Genomic DNA, 15296 nt, shown 5'->3' with positions numbered 1-15296 from the left:
TTAAAGGTCCAGTCCTTGGGTCTTGCTGAGCTGAGCATAGGCACCTAAAGGTGGAAGACGAAAAGTAGCAATATACTGGCCCTCACCCCCAAAACTGTACAAGGGGCAGACAATCTTTTGTAAGAATTATAATTTTCTCTGTTGTGTTTGGTTTTGAAGTAACTTGTGCTTTCTTTTCAAGGCTGGCTTACTTTCTTTGAATTGCATGTTAAATTCACATTTACAAAAAATATTTCCTACAGTCCCTCAGGCTTGTTAGCAGTTCTTGCTTTGCCAGGCCTAACCCAACTCTAAAGCTTGAGTCAGAAAGCACCTTGGGGTTCACCGTCTTTTTAGTCTAAGACCACAAATTATAGGTCCAAAGTTTGTTACTCCAGTAAATGTCAGCCATTCCTACCCTCAACCTCTGGTTGTGTGTACAAGTAACCCTCTTGGAAGATTAATGTTAATTGATTAGAAGGAGAAATTAAAAAAAGGCACTCATCTTCTTTCTGAAGCCCAAGCAATTCACTTCTTTAGAAAACCTGATCTCCACTGGCCCGAGCAGCAAGATCCCTAAGGGCATTTCTGACCTCTGCTGGTCTCAGATTGAGGGGTATCTTGCATTACTACTGTTCACTAGCCTCAACTAGTCTACTAGCTAGTCTTTTACTAGACAATGCTAGTCCTCCAGCCTCAGAGGATTTTGAATTGTAAAAGTGGGATAGAATAAGTCATTTAAGTTGCTTGCTAGATCCAGCTCTGTCAAATAGAAGGGTTTGTCTAGCATTGTCTAGTAGAAGAAGACACTATATAATTTATAATAATAATATATTTTCTTTGCTATCTAATTATGTATGGACTAATTAAACAGTGGGTGTTCAGGCTTCATTTATGAATATTTTGTCGTTCACAGTTATCATGATTATTGAAACTTTGTTTTAGTTCTAGGCAGCCAGTTGAATTTTCCATCAGGTGCTCATTTATTTTAATAGCTTTTTTCCCTAGTACCGTCATTTCCTGGCCCTAATTGAATTAATAGTAGTTTATATCAAAAATGTCTGAGGATCAGGAAAGAAATTAGGTCAGCATGGTTGGCAGGGCACTGAGGGAAATAAAGCATGCTTGTGATCGGCTCATTTGTGGAAACACAAAATGATCTTCAGCACAGAAAATGCTGGCTAACGGTGATATTAAAGATGATTAGTAAAGACTGCACCAGTTTATTGATTGGAGAGATGATAAAATTCCTGTTGCTGTTTTAAACTGTGTGAATTTCTTGTTGTGTACCAGAACTGCAGAGATAACACAGCTGGTGAGCACTGTAGTGTTTGTGCCCCAGGCTACTATGGGAAAGTAACTGGATCTGTCAATGACTGCTCTCTTTGTGCCTGTCCCAGAACCAACCTGACGAGGTAACCAAACATTCTGAACTCTGATGTGCATTTGATCACTACACTGATGCTTGCTAGCACCCTGACAATAAAGGGACCTGTCTTTATTATATCTCCTTGCTTGCAGGGGTTTGCATGTCATCTATTTTTTTACCTGTATAGGGCTGAACCTTGTACTTGGGGTTATCCAGCCTCAGAGGATTTTGAATTGTTAAAGTGGGATAGAATAAGTCAGTTAAGTTGCTTGCTAGATCCATGCTCTGTCAAATAGAAGGGTTTGTTGGAGAGGTCTTGTTTCTGACATGCACTAATTTAAGCCTAGTCCCACTTGGTACTTTAAGCTTCTAAATGTGAATGAATGCCTTTTGTGTGAGGTTTCCCCATTATCTGTTTTACAGAGGGACAATTCATCTTATTTTGAAAGAGAAATCACTGTGTATAGACACAAGCTCTTTTTCCAGAAACCTCAAGCTTGAAAGGCAATATGTACGGATGACTGAGCTCAAGCCCGGGACCTAGGAACTACTGAGATCTAATCCTAGTCCTTGTGAGGTGTGAGGCTTTGGCTATGACAATCAACCCTCCTACCTCACTTTCCCCACCTGTAAAATGGGCATGGATAATGGTCCAAAATGACTTAGGATCTGCACATCAATGTGTGCTGGCACAGATCCTGGCAGAAGGCCCACAGTGGCACAGAGTATCCCTTCTTGTTAGGGAGCCTGCAGCATATTATCTCTGCCTAAGAAGAGAGCAGCTAGTGTGGTCTGGCTCAAGAAGACAGGATAGGTACCGATTTAGAGCTTCCCTTTGGCGTCTTTCTTCAGCATGGCTCCAATGAAGCCCTGATCAGAACTTAAACATGTCTTTCCACAGCAGAACAACTGAGGGAGGATGACAGCAGAAACACTGTCCTCCCTCAAGCAGGGATGAAATTCCTCTGGGGGGACAAGAGGCAAGATTTAAGCAGCTTCATCACTGTGAACTGAGCTCAATATCAGGCTGTTTGAGTGAGCTTCTTTTATATTGAATACATACCACGGGCTTTAACCTTTTAGTGAAGTATATAGGTTGAGACTCTAAAGTAGTACACAGTTACCAAATAGCAATGAATTTATAAATATTTTCAAGATACATAAAGATTTCACAGCACAAACTCTATTACACTACATCACAGTGAATGAACGACACTGCAGCGTACAATATTTTGTGTTTTAAATGTCGTGTTCACCTGGTAAGACTGCAGATGTCTGAACTTGTATAGTCTTGCATTTGGGTTGTATCTGTTATTTAGCAACTCTTTCTTCCTCTAGCTTTAGTCCCACTTGTGTTCTGAAAGATGGTCATGATTTCTACTGCGATGCTTGTCTCACTGGATATGAAGGGCAATACTGTGAAAGGTGAGATACATTTACGCTCCAGGAGGTTTTTGACAAGCCCTGCACGTGTCTGTACCTTTAATGGAGTACTCAATTTGCATGTGATGCTTTTTTATAAAAAATGGAATTGCTTAGAGTGATTTGTAGATTATTATACATAGACTGATAATTACAAATATATTATGTGCCTCAATCACCTACACATGATCTTAGATCAGCTAGTGATAATGAAAAAGAGAGGGTTTTTTGCTAATAGATTTTAAAATAATTTTCAGTATCCCTTCTCCCCCTATAGGTGTTCTCTAGGTTATTATGGTAATCCTGAAATGCCTGGTGGCAGCTGTCAACAATGTCAATGCAATCCAAGTGGCTCGATTCACAATAATTGTGATCACATATCTGGACAGTGCCTTTGTAAGCAGGGTGTGACAGGACAACTGTGCGATGCATGTGAACCCAGACACATCCTTGTGGAAAACGAATGTGTTTGTAGGTGTTTTTTCTTGTCTCTCACTGGGTTTGTGGTGGTCAGGTGGCATTTGTGTGGGTGTGAAGTGCTTGGTAGTAGAAAAAAGAGAGATCAGGCTTGCACGTTAACCTACTTTTACGCTGAATTACTAATGTAAGGTCAGTTTCTGCCTGACTTTTACATGACTGGTCAGTGGAGCGGAGGGGTGCAAGGAGCCAATGAAATTACAGCAGCATAGAATATGTTTCGTTGGGCCTGATTCTCTTTCCAAAGCAGTATGAATGCATCAACTTCAATGGTATTAGTCTGGATTTACACCAATGTAAGTGAGGGGATCTGACCCCTCAGACTTACACTGGTGTTAAACTGGTGTGGTGGGGGTGGTGTGGTCAGAATCAGATGCTATGTTTTTAAAACATACTATAGAATGTACAATATTGCATACTATCAATATTATTTGTAGGCTTTCTTAACACACAAAGTAAATGTATGCTATATGTAAATTAATGTTTCCTTTTCAACGAATGCCTTTTTATCGTAACATTACTCCCTTTTTTTTAAAATGGTTTCTTCAGCTTGCAATGATGACTGCACAGGTGTTTTATTAAATGACTTGGATCACCTTGACAAAGCCATATTTTCGGTAAACTTCACTGGTGTTACCTTTGCACCATATGGGATATTGGCAGATGTGGAGAATGTAACAAAATACCTGAAGGTAAACAATAAATAATGGAAATATTTACTGATACCTTGTAAGCAAAACTTAGGGCTGGTTCTGATCTCACTTACTTTGGGGTAAGTCAGGAGTAACATTCTTAAAGTTAATGGCTTTAGAATGGTGTCTGGTATAAAACTGGTGTACATCAGATCAGAATAGGACCATAAATTTGCCTTCAGAATGTCAAACTTTATTCCCTGAGCCTCCCCAGATGTCTATATAGCAGTGTACCAGTTTTCTTGTCTCTAATATTTAATAAATTAGAGTATTTAATATATATTATTGTACCACATTACCATGCCCATGTTTCACCTTTATATTTTTAGCCAGATCCTCAGCTGAAGTCTATGGAGCTACATTGATTTACTCCAGCTGAAGACAGGCCATTTATTTTCAGTAGAACAGGGATAACCTTGAGGGACCTGTACACTACAGGAAAGTAGAAAATCAAGTCATGAACTGGTTTTTCCGTTGGTCCCATTGCTGAAGGTAGTAAGGGATCTGGCAGTGACTTGTTTCTTCCCTAATGAGCTCTGCTGCTGAAGAGGGTAATATGACCTGCCTGTCCATGACAGAGCATGGGACACGTTGGCTGCTTGCTTTGCTTATGCTTGCCTGACAGTAATAGGTGCTTTCCTCCGTGACCTATACCAGGAAACAAATACAAGATAGGATTTTTCAGAATGTCAAAAGATTTCAGTGCCAGAACTGCATGTTATTTGGGCTTCCCTTACTCCTCCCCACCATTGAACTGAATATGCCACGGGCTGGCAAACTTTTTGGCCTGAGGGCCGCATCGGGTTTTGGAAATTGTATGGAGGGCCGGTTAGAGGAGGCTGTGCCTCCCCAAACGGCCAGGCTTGGCCCGGCCCCCCGCCCCCCTCCCCCCCCCCCGGGGACTCCTGCCCCATCCATCCCCCTCCCGCTCCCTGTCCCCTGATCTCCCCCGGAACCTCCGCCCCTGACTGCCCCCCACCACCCCATCCAACTCCTCCTTCCTGACTGCCCCCCCGGAACCCCTGCCCCATCCAACAACCCCTTCTCCCTGTCCCCTGACTGCCCCCTGCTGCCCCATCCAATCTCCCTCTACTTCCTGACTGCCCCCCCGGGACCCCTGCCTTCATTCAAGCCCCCTGTTCCTCGCCCTCTGACTGCCCTGACCCCTATCCACACCCCCCCCGACCACCCCCCGGCCCCGAACTCCCCCGCCCTCTGTCCAACCTCACCACTCCCTGCCCCCTTACTGCGCTGCCTGGAGCACCGGTGGCCGGTGGTGCTTCAGCCGCACCGCCTGGCTGGAGCCAGCCACACACCGCGCAGCACAGAGCACCGGGTCAGGCCAGGCTCTGCAGCTGCGCTGCCCCAGGAGCTCGCAGCCCTGCTGCCCACAGCATTGTGCCGGCGGTACGGTGAGCTGAGGCTGCGGGGAAGGGGGAACAGTAGGGGAGGGGCTGGGGGCTAGCCTCCTGGGCCAGGAGCTCAGGGGCTAGGCAGGAGGATCCTGCGGGCTGGATGTGGCCCGTGGGCCGTAGTTGCCCACCTCTGGAATATACTATCGAACAATTGCTTTATTAAGCTGGTAGGAGATTGGATTGGAAGCAGATGACTAGATATGCAGGTAAGTTTAAGGCAGATTGTTTCATGAGTGCACTCCATAAACATGGGCTTTGGTGTCCCATCTCTATTACATTCTTCTGACTCAGCAACCTTCTTGTTTTCTTTTCTGCGTCATTACTATTACTAGAAATAATATTACCATAATGCCTTGGAGCTCTAGTTGTTGGCCAGTAATCCATTGTGCTAAGCGCTGTGCAAACAGAACAAAAGACAATCTCTGCCCCACAGAACTTACAATCAAATTCTTCCTTTAAAACAATCGCCCTGTTTGTGGTGGAGGTCTGTAGTTCCCAAAGTCTGGCCGCAGAGATGCTGCCAACAAGCTGTCATGGTAGCCTAAGTTCCTTCTAAGCTGTGTGGCCGTGCAGCAGGCTATCAAGGGCTGCGCAGGCAGGGAGAGGTGCCACTCCCCCGGCCCGGCCCGGCCCAGCCCAGTCCAGACCTGCCAGAGCTGCCACAGCCAGGGAGAGGCGCCCCTCCCCTGGCCCGGTCCAGCCCAGCCCCACTGGAGTTGCCGCGGCCAGGGAGAGGCGCTTCTTACCCAGCCCCGAGTTGCTGGGGAGAGAGAAGCCTAGGGGGAATCCTCTCTCCCCGCCGCAGCCCCGGGGCAGCCTGCACCTCAAACCCCTCATCCCCGACCCCACCCCAGAGCCTTCACCTGCAGCTGGAGCCCCTCACCCCCTGTACCCCAATCCTCTACCCCAGCCCTGAGCCCTCTCCTGCACCCTGATCCCCTCATCCCTGGCCCCACCTCAGAGCCCGCACCCCCAGCCAAAGCCCTCACCACCCCACACCCCAACCCTCTGCCCTAGCCCTGAGCCCCTTCCTGCGCTCCAATCCCCTCATCCCTGGCCCCATCCCAGAGCCCGTACCCCCAGCCAGAGCCCACACCTCCCCACACCCCAACCCTCTGCCCCAGCCTTGAGCCCCCTCCCACACTCTGAACCTCTTGGCCCCACCCCCGCCACACATCACCTCCATATTGGTGCACATAACAAAATTCATTCTGCACGTGGACGTAAAAAATTAGAGGGAACACTGATGGTAGCTGGTGCAAAGAATTTTGGGGAACATTTAGGAACAACAATTCTTGCTACACATGACTGAACAGGAACAGATAGGCTCTTCTAGAATGGAGGGGTTGGGCTGGGTGGGAAGAAACTTAGCAGCTGAAAAAAAGCCCTACAGGACTGACTCTTTGGTGAATTTCTACCATTGCCCTGTCACAGTTCTGGGGTCCCTTGCCTTTGGTGTGGCACTTTTTTTGTGTGTGCAAACTTAACCTGTGCCTAAATGTTTGAGGCTAAATTTTCTCCATGGATCCCTGAAATGTGTGTTAACAGTAAAGAGTTTGAGGCACGAACAGCCTAATCCTCATTAAGGAGAAGCTCAACTGCTCCATCTTACCTCACTTATATTGTATTTCCATCTGTGATACTCCATGTATTCACGTGCTTGGTGCATCACAGCTTTGTGAATTCGGTTAAAATATTGTAGGGGCACATTGAAAACTAGGTTCATGTAGCCCGGTCTTTGTCCCTGCACAAAGCCAGTGTAAAAGGCATGCAGATTGCTGGAACAGAATCTTCCATGCTTCACGGCTGCTAAAATAAGAGTGTGTAGTGAAAAGTGCCTACTCAGCAATAACTGTAGTGAGACGAACTCTAAAGTATAAGTAAAACCACATTTTTCTTTGTATTCTGTCATATCTTGACAAATGCATGATAAAGTGAGACTTCTAGTGCTGATGGATGCTGCAAATTAAAATGAAATTGAGTTAGAATAATATTTTCTTTTATAAATGATATCCAGATTGAACACTTAAGGATGTAATTTAATATTTTTATGTATATGATATTAGAGGATCACTTTGATTCAATTACAGCTTTATGCTTGGTCAGAGATCATCTTACCCTTTCATTTTAATCACGTTGCCATTGTTTTATGTACCAACTCTATAGAAATATTGTACTATTTGAATACTTGTGTAATAATAGAATTAGCTTTTACTTTGTAATTGTTTCTGTATTCTCATAGGAAAATAATCTCTTTTGGCATATACTTTTAAAACCATATAATATGTTTAGCACTTTACTGCTAAAATGAAAACAGAGTTTTTGTGAAAATAACATCAGCTTCAATTTCCCCTTCAGTGCACATATTTTGGCATTTAAGTCAAATGATCTAAACCAGCTGTCACTGCACTGATAACTGAGATGCTCAAGGAATTTCAAAAAAATTGTAAGAAACCTCTATGGAATTTTGGACTCCGGGATAGTTGCCAGGGTTATGCCTATAGTACAGATTGTCCTGTTCATGTTGTGCCATAATAATTCCTAACCATTGCTTCTAAAGAAATTATTTGGTAACTTTAGAGAATAAAATGGTAACAACTGCTTACCTTCCTTTTGAGTGATGTCAGACATACCTGTTTCTTTCTCTTTCTGGCTAACCTAAAAATTGCACCCCTTCTGAGATAAACAAAAGTAAATCCAACTGAAAACAAAATTTTAAAAGTATCCAGTCTTTTTCAGTGGGTCACAAGGTCTGTCAATCTTGTCTCCACTCCATTGTATTGCATCAAAGCCCCTTGTGGGTCCCTTAGAGTGAAAGAGAAGGATCTCTTCCATCCTCCTTCTTCCGTATGTGTCAGTCTTGGGACTCTCAACAATGAAGTAGGCATCAGACCAGACCACCAGCTCTGCTGCTTCTCTTCTTCCAATGCTAAACTTACTCTGCTCTGCCATAGTCCTTAGTTTCTCCTCTCAGGATGTGGATATCTCTGTCTCTCTAGCTAAAATATCACTCCTGTCCCAGTCAGGGGTGAAAGTAACTTAAAGGACTTACCGTTACGCCGGAGTCCTGAGCAGGGGGCATGGCCTCAACTGGAGGAGGCGTGGCCTCAACTGGAAAGGGGGGGCCTTTAAATACCCGGGCCCTTTAAATCAATTTTAAAGGCCCTGGGGCTCTGGCTGTGCTAGCAGTGGCTAGGAGCCCCAGGCCCTTTAAATAACCCCTGAGCTACCAGCTGCAGAGGCGGCTGGGAGCCGCGGGGCTTAGGGGTGGTTTAAATCACTGCCGGAGCTCTGCCGCCACTACCCCAGGGCTCCGGCAGCAGGGCTCGGGAGGCGATTTAAAGGGCCCGGGTCTCCAGCCGCTGCAGGGAGCCCTGGGCCCTTTAAATCACCAGCCTGGGGAAGCCGGTCTGGTCCGGCACAGTGTTCCGGCTCTGGCCGGTACGCCATACCGGACCGTACCAGCTTACTTTCACCTCTGGTCCCACTTGACTTACCTAACCACCAAGCTGGCTGTTTTTAGGCTTCTTCTTGAGCTGTTTCACTAGCTTCTTCGAAAGCTACTGCCAGGATTTCCAAGGGCCTTGCCCTGGAGAAACCCAGAGGTACTGCTTCCGGCCCTTTCCCAGTGAGTAAGTGTCTGTCTGTCTGCTTAGCAAGAATCATAGCAGATCTTGGTCTTTCCCTAGCCTTTCCCTGTTCTGAGGGAAGGGACACTTATGTCCCCTGATATGTCTTCCCAGCGTTCCTTGCTATAAGGCTTACTGCTCCCATCAGTTTTGGGAACTATATATTTGAAACCAGGAACTGGACCATACTGGCCATACGCTAACTTAAAGAGACATTGAGGTGTTGACTCTCACACCTGTCTAGAAATCCACACTTTGCCCAAGTGTGTATACCTTTTATATCTTACATCTCTTAATACCTTTTGAGAAGCAATATTTTGTGACACCCTTGTTTGTACTAAATATGAAGGGACAAGGTGGATGTGAGGTAACATCTTTTATTGGATCAACTTCTGTTGGTGAAAGAGACAAGCTTTCGAGCTACAAAGACCTCTTCTTCAGGTCATTTTGTATACATTTACAGTAATTCTAGATATGCAGAGTAGGTTAGCAAACTATACATAGAGAAGTGCCTGTCCTGGAATTCCAGCACTGGTGAACATCCTCAGACTTGGCTGGATCCAGAGAACTGGCCCTTAATTTTAAAAATGGCCTACCTTTGTGCACCAGCAATACTTCTGAGCTTAGTTTATGTCGCAGCTGATTCAGGCGTTTAAACGTAAAGATAACCTAAATTGTGCACATAGTTATTTGCATCCACAATTTTCTGCACACAAAAATGGTGGTGGCCTCATGAAAGCTGGACTAAAACGCCCCCAAACCTTAAATGTCAATCCGTTACTCTTTTTAGGGGTCTTTATTGTCTAGAGAGGATCCAATCTATTCACTGGAGATGGCAAAAGAAGGTCTCGTGAATATATCAGGAGGCACAGATCGACTGCACAAAGAGGCAAGTACCCTGCACTTTCATTCCTAGCCAAACGGAGTGATCTTTCGGAACCCCTTGTGGAAAAGTTTTATAGAATGTAACAGAGCTGAAGCAACAGGATTCTATAGAAAGGTAATAGGGTTGTATAGAAGTTACTCTAAAAACTATTAAAAATTAATAAAGGATACAATAGGTTTTTGTGCTATTCTGTATAATTCTGTAGCAGAGATATAATGTTCTCTTAAATTCTACAGAATGATTAAAAATCCTATAGAAGGGTTATAGTTTTTCTGTTAGAAGACTTTTCAGTAAGGTGCTCTTTTTGTCTCATGATCCTTCAGTGGTTCGTGTTGTAAGAAATGGAAATATTTTCTTTTCATTGGTTTTGACCCAGAAGGCTTATTTAACCTTTTGTCATTGTTGGACACTTTCCAAGAAGTCTTACACTTCAATTTTGCTGTAGTATTTTGTTACAAAATGATTTCAGTGTAAATTGAACAAACTTTAAATAAATGGGCAAATCCTAAAGTCTGTATTAAGTCTTTACGCAGGCAAAATTCCCAGTGAAGTAAGACGATTTACTTGAGTAAGATTTTGTCTCCTAAAGAATAAAAATATAGAATAAAAAAGAATAGAAATATCCTTCAGTGGACATATCTGATGTCATTTGTTGACCACATATACCCTCCTAAATCTCTAATTTCATTCAACAGCTGCAGTGGTGACCATATTGCTATAATTACCAGAGATGCCTTGTCTTGAAAGTAGTTTTCTTAAGATAGCATTGATGTCAAAGGGAAAAAATGTCAAAGTATTCCTTTTGGGGATAATAATATTCATTGTGACAACAACTTTGATAACAGTTTTTCACTGATATTTGAGTTTGGGACTGGCAGAATACTTAATGAAGGTGTCTCATCACATCTGCTTGGCAGATACTAGAAATCCACCAAACCAATTTGTTCTGTCTCCTCAAGAACTTCTAATCATTTTCTCATGCAATTCATTGATAACCTTAGAAATGTTTTTCCTTCAGTGGAAAAGCTATCAGAGGGCAATAATCAGTCTTAAAATTGCTTTTTTTTAAAAGGTTTATCATAAACGTTCATTTATTTATTTTTATGCTAGTTAACTAGAATATTGGAGAGAGGATGGCAGCTCAACAATGCAACTCAAAGAACCATGAATGAGAGTCGACATTTGACTGTATTTATTGACACCATGTATACAACCATCAAAGGTAATGTGTCTGATTGTAAGCTATGGCCACTTACATTATTGAAATAAAAATGTATTCACTTTGTAAATCTGTGAGAACTGTTTGCAAAGAGAGGGTGTTTATGCTGTTTGTGTAAGGGATTCATCTTATTTTGTCTCAGTGAGTTGACTGAATTGTTTCCTTCCCACTTAGTACTTGCTGAAGTGGCCACATCTCTAAATGAGACGCTGGCTCTGGATTTCCAGTTGTCAAACAGTACATCTCAGAGTCTGCAGGAAGATATCTCCACCATGCTGGAAGCAATGCGTAGAAGACATTTCATGCAGCAGGATCAAAATGTCACCACTGTACTAAAGTAAACCTACTGTCTTATTGATATTTCTCTATTCATGGACAATCTATCATTCATGGAGGGATCTATGAGAGGAAAAAATGGTCCAGTGTCTCCTTAGTATTGGCAAAATTTTATGAAGCTCTGTCATGAGGGGAAGGGGAAACTGAAAAGCCTGGAGTTGGCCATAGTTTAAATGGAGTCTCAATGCACAGTTGGGACCTGATCCAAAGACTCCCATTGATTTCATTGGGCTCCAGACTAGGGTCTTGATGCACATACTATGGAATTGTGTTACAGGGGAAAGTGTCTATTTGCTTTTGAGATAGATTTACTATCTCTGACCAAAGTTCTGCTCCCTCTTCCATAGCTCTGTAGGGCCCCAGGTGCAGCATGACTGGTGGTGTTCTGCTGCACTGGAGGGTGCGTGATCAAATCTCTGAAACATGTAAGAATTCTGTAATCTCTAAGCACCACCATGCCCAGTTCCACAGGGGTTCTTCCCACATTCAAGCACAGCAGGATTCTGAGCACAGCCCCGGACAGGGACTGGTTTATATGCCATCATGCAGCTCCACAGCTCGCTGTCCCCCAGTGGGATTACAGCAGAAACAGGGGTTACAGTAGCCTGAGGGCTGTAGTAATTTTGTGTGTGTGTGTATGTAGGGACATTTCTTCTCCCAGGCCTCCAGTCAACCTCCTGTTGCAAGCGCAGCTAGGGAAGGAAATAGTCTTTTGCTGGTATGGATGCACATGTGGCATATGTTTTGTAGGTGAAACCTCAGCATTTATTTTGAGCATTCAGCTTTTATTCTAAGTCATAACTTTGATTTCACATTGCTTTCTCCTTATTCGTTTCTTCTTGAAGACAGTTTTAGATTCTTTATTGCCAGAGTTGGGAAATCTAAACACCAAATTTTTCAGAATTTGGGTGTGGTTTTCAAAAATGCCCTTTATTGCTTTAACTCTGTTCCCACTGATGTCAATAAGAATTGACCCTTGACTTTAATGGGTACAGAAATAGACCAGTTTGAAATGCTTTTGAATATCCCACCCTTTGTTTTAAAATATTTTGGATTGGGAAGAATGTTTGTCTATACTTGTCAGGGCTTGTCTAAATGGAGAGTTAGTGCCCGGCAAGCTAGGGTGTAAATATACAGTGCACTAGCGTGTTGTGCATGAACTGTCTGTGTGGACCCTGCTACTGCCCATTAGAAGTTCCCTAGTGGACTTGGACCTACTTCTTTGTCATATTCCCATTGAAAGTTATATTTTCGTATGTTAATGTGAATGTAAGAACAAAAGAATGGCCATACTGTGTCAGGCCAAAGGTCCATCTAGCCCAGTATCCTGTCTTCCGACAGTGGCCAATGCCAGGTGCCCCAGAGGGAATGAAACAGAACAGGTAATCATCAAGTGATCCATTCCCTGTTGCCCATTCCCAGCTTCTGGCAAACGGAGGCTAGGAAAACCATCTCTATACATCCTAAACAATAACAATTGATGGGCCTATCTTCCATGAAATTATCTAGTTCTTTTTTGAATCCTGTTATAGTCTTGGCCTTCACAACATCCTCTGGCAAAGAGTTCCACGGACTGACTGTGCATTGTATGAAAAAATACTTCCTTTTGTTTGTTTTAAACCTGCTGCCTATTAATTTCATGTGGTGACTTCTTGTTCTTGTGTTTTTATAGACCTCAGTCATATCCCTCCTTCGTTGTCTCTTTTCCAAGCTGAAAAGTCCCAGTCTTATTAATCGCTCCTCATACGGAATCCATTCTATACCCCTAATCATTTTTTGTTGCCATTTTCTAAACCTTTTCCAATTCCAGTTGTGACAAAGCTCTGTCCTTGCCTCCGTGGGCCCCTGGCGGATTTCGCTAACCTCAGAGGCTCACTGTGACCCTGCACATAACCCTTCTCTCTCTAGAGACAAGGGTCACAGTCTACTGAGCCATTTGCATCATAAGCCAGCGAGGGAGGTGAGGAGAAGTTATCCTTCCTTGCATAGTCTCTGTTGTCTCCCAGTCTCAGTGATTAATCAGGGGGCAAAGGTGGGGTGGGGGGGGAGCCCAGGCCCACCCTCTACTCTGGGCTCCAGCCCAGGGAGCCTAATAGTATCAGCTATGGTAGCTGACCTTATAGAAACCTTACATGTACAATTCCCTCTGCTACTTCCCCCACAGCAGCTCTCACTTCTTCAAGCTCCACTTCACTCTCCTCCTTCCTTGTCCCTGATATGGTGTGTACTACTCAGCCTCTCCAACAGCGCAACTTCCTCCCACAGCTCCTGACATGCACACCCACCTGACTAACTGGGAGGCTTTTAACTAGTTTCAGCCAGCCCCTGATTGGCTTCAGGTGTCCCAATCAACCTAGTCTTATCCCTGCCTTCTGGAAAGTTCTTAATTGGCCCCAGGTGTCTTAATTGACCTGGAGCAGCTGCCATTTCATTTATCCTGGTACCAGGGATTTGTTTAGCCTGGAGCTAATATATCGATCTCCCACTACTTTTCTATAGCCATCTGGCCTTGCCCCGTCACACAATATATATATATTTTGAGATGGGGCGACCACATCTGTACGCAGTATTCAAGATGTGGGCATACCATGGATTTATATATGTGATCCCCAAATATAGTGTTGCTCACCTGTCTCTCATGCTTGGTCCTGTCTATTAATTTCTGTAAGAGCCAGATGGCCATGAAAATGGACTACAAATAAAACCTGGTTATAGTTATAATGAATTAGGACTTGGAATAGCTTTCTGGCCTTATGAAAGTGTTTGAGAACACACCATTAAATAGCAAAGTATTTCTGACTTTTACAGCAGTTTGGGCTGTTAAACCAAGGCATTTGTAAGTTAACTTTTTCAATTGTAGGCTTTCAGCAGAAATTTCTGAAAGTTCTCTGATAAGTGTCCTTTCACACACTGAAAAATAAAATTAATAAGATTTATGCTAGCAGCATGAGAGTTTGCTTTACAGAATTTATAATGCTCTAGAGCTACAAATTCAAAGCTAATTTAAATAAGCAGTTGGACAATGCATTTGTCAGGCAACAGATAGTTACCCCATGGCACTTGGTAAATTTTGTTTATGATGATATATCATTAAACAATATCTAACTTAAGCCTCTCTAAGGGCTTGTCTACATTACCCGCTGGATCAATGGGCAGAGATCGATCCAGCAGGGGAAGTCTAGACGCGATAAATCAACCGCCAAGCGCTCTCCCGTCGACTCTGGTACTCCACCAGGGCACGAGGCGCAGGCAGAGTCGACAAAAGAGCGTCAGCCGTCGACTTACTGCAGTGAAGACACCATGTTAAGTAGATCTAACTACTTCGACAGCTACGTTATTCACATAGCTGAAGTTGCGTAACTTAGATCGATTTCCCCTCCTGCCCCCCTCCAGTGTAGACCAGGCCTCAATTTACTACATAAGACAAAATTCCTGAACTACAGTATAACCTTTTTACGGTACACTCAAGTGTTGGGGGAATACTGCCTTGTAAAATACTGCATTGTAGCTTCATTCTACCAGTTCCTGTATTTTGTTATAACTTGAAACAATGGTTTTTGAGGGTATGGACCGTGGATCAGTAGTATGAAAATATAAATGCGTATCCATATCTAGTATTAGTAGGAAAGAGTCAGTGTATTTCTTCTTTTGTTTGTGATAACACTGTAAACCAGGCTTGGTTTGCTATAATTGGAAATGTACAAACAGTTGAAAGCAGATTAAAGGATAAAACTGTGAATCAGAATTATTTGTGTATGTGTCATAGCAGGGACTACACTGTGTATCTTACACAGGAATTGCCATTCAGGATCACACCAATTTAGGTTCAGTATCCTCCCTTTGATAGTGGGCAGTATCAAATGCTTCTGGGT

General features: G+C 43.6%; 1 protein-coding gene across 1 annotated transcript in view; it reads left to right on the top strand.

Moving 5' to 3' along the window:
• Window positions 1-15296, top strand: part of LAMA1 (laminin subunit alpha 1) — a 157983-nt gene that overhangs the window by 100757 nt on the left and 41930 nt on the right. The window contains exons 30-36 of the mRNA XM_074944605.1: window positions 1273-1394; window positions 2687-2773; window positions 3048-3241; window positions 3797-3939; window positions 9774-9872; window positions 10980-11091; window positions 11263-11425. Coding sequence (XP_074800706.1) covers window positions 1273-1394; window positions 2687-2773; window positions 3048-3241; window positions 3797-3939; window positions 9774-9872; window positions 10980-11091; window positions 11263-11425 — 920 coding nt within the window. The remainder of the gene's footprint in view (window positions 1-1272; window positions 1395-2686; window positions 2774-3047; window positions 3242-3796; window positions 3940-9773; window positions 9873-10979; window positions 11092-11262; window positions 11426-15296) is intronic.

Source organism: Natator depressus, chromosome 2, assembly GCF_965152275.1.
Source record: "Natator depressus isolate rNatDep1 chromosome 2, rNatDep2.hap1, whole genome shotgun sequence".
Classification (NCBI taxonomy): domain Eukaryota; kingdom Metazoa; phylum Chordata; order Testudines; family Cheloniidae; genus Natator; species Natator depressus.
The sequence above is the reverse complement of the archived record's forward strand: the minus strand, read 5'-3'. Positions and strand labels throughout refer to the sequence as shown.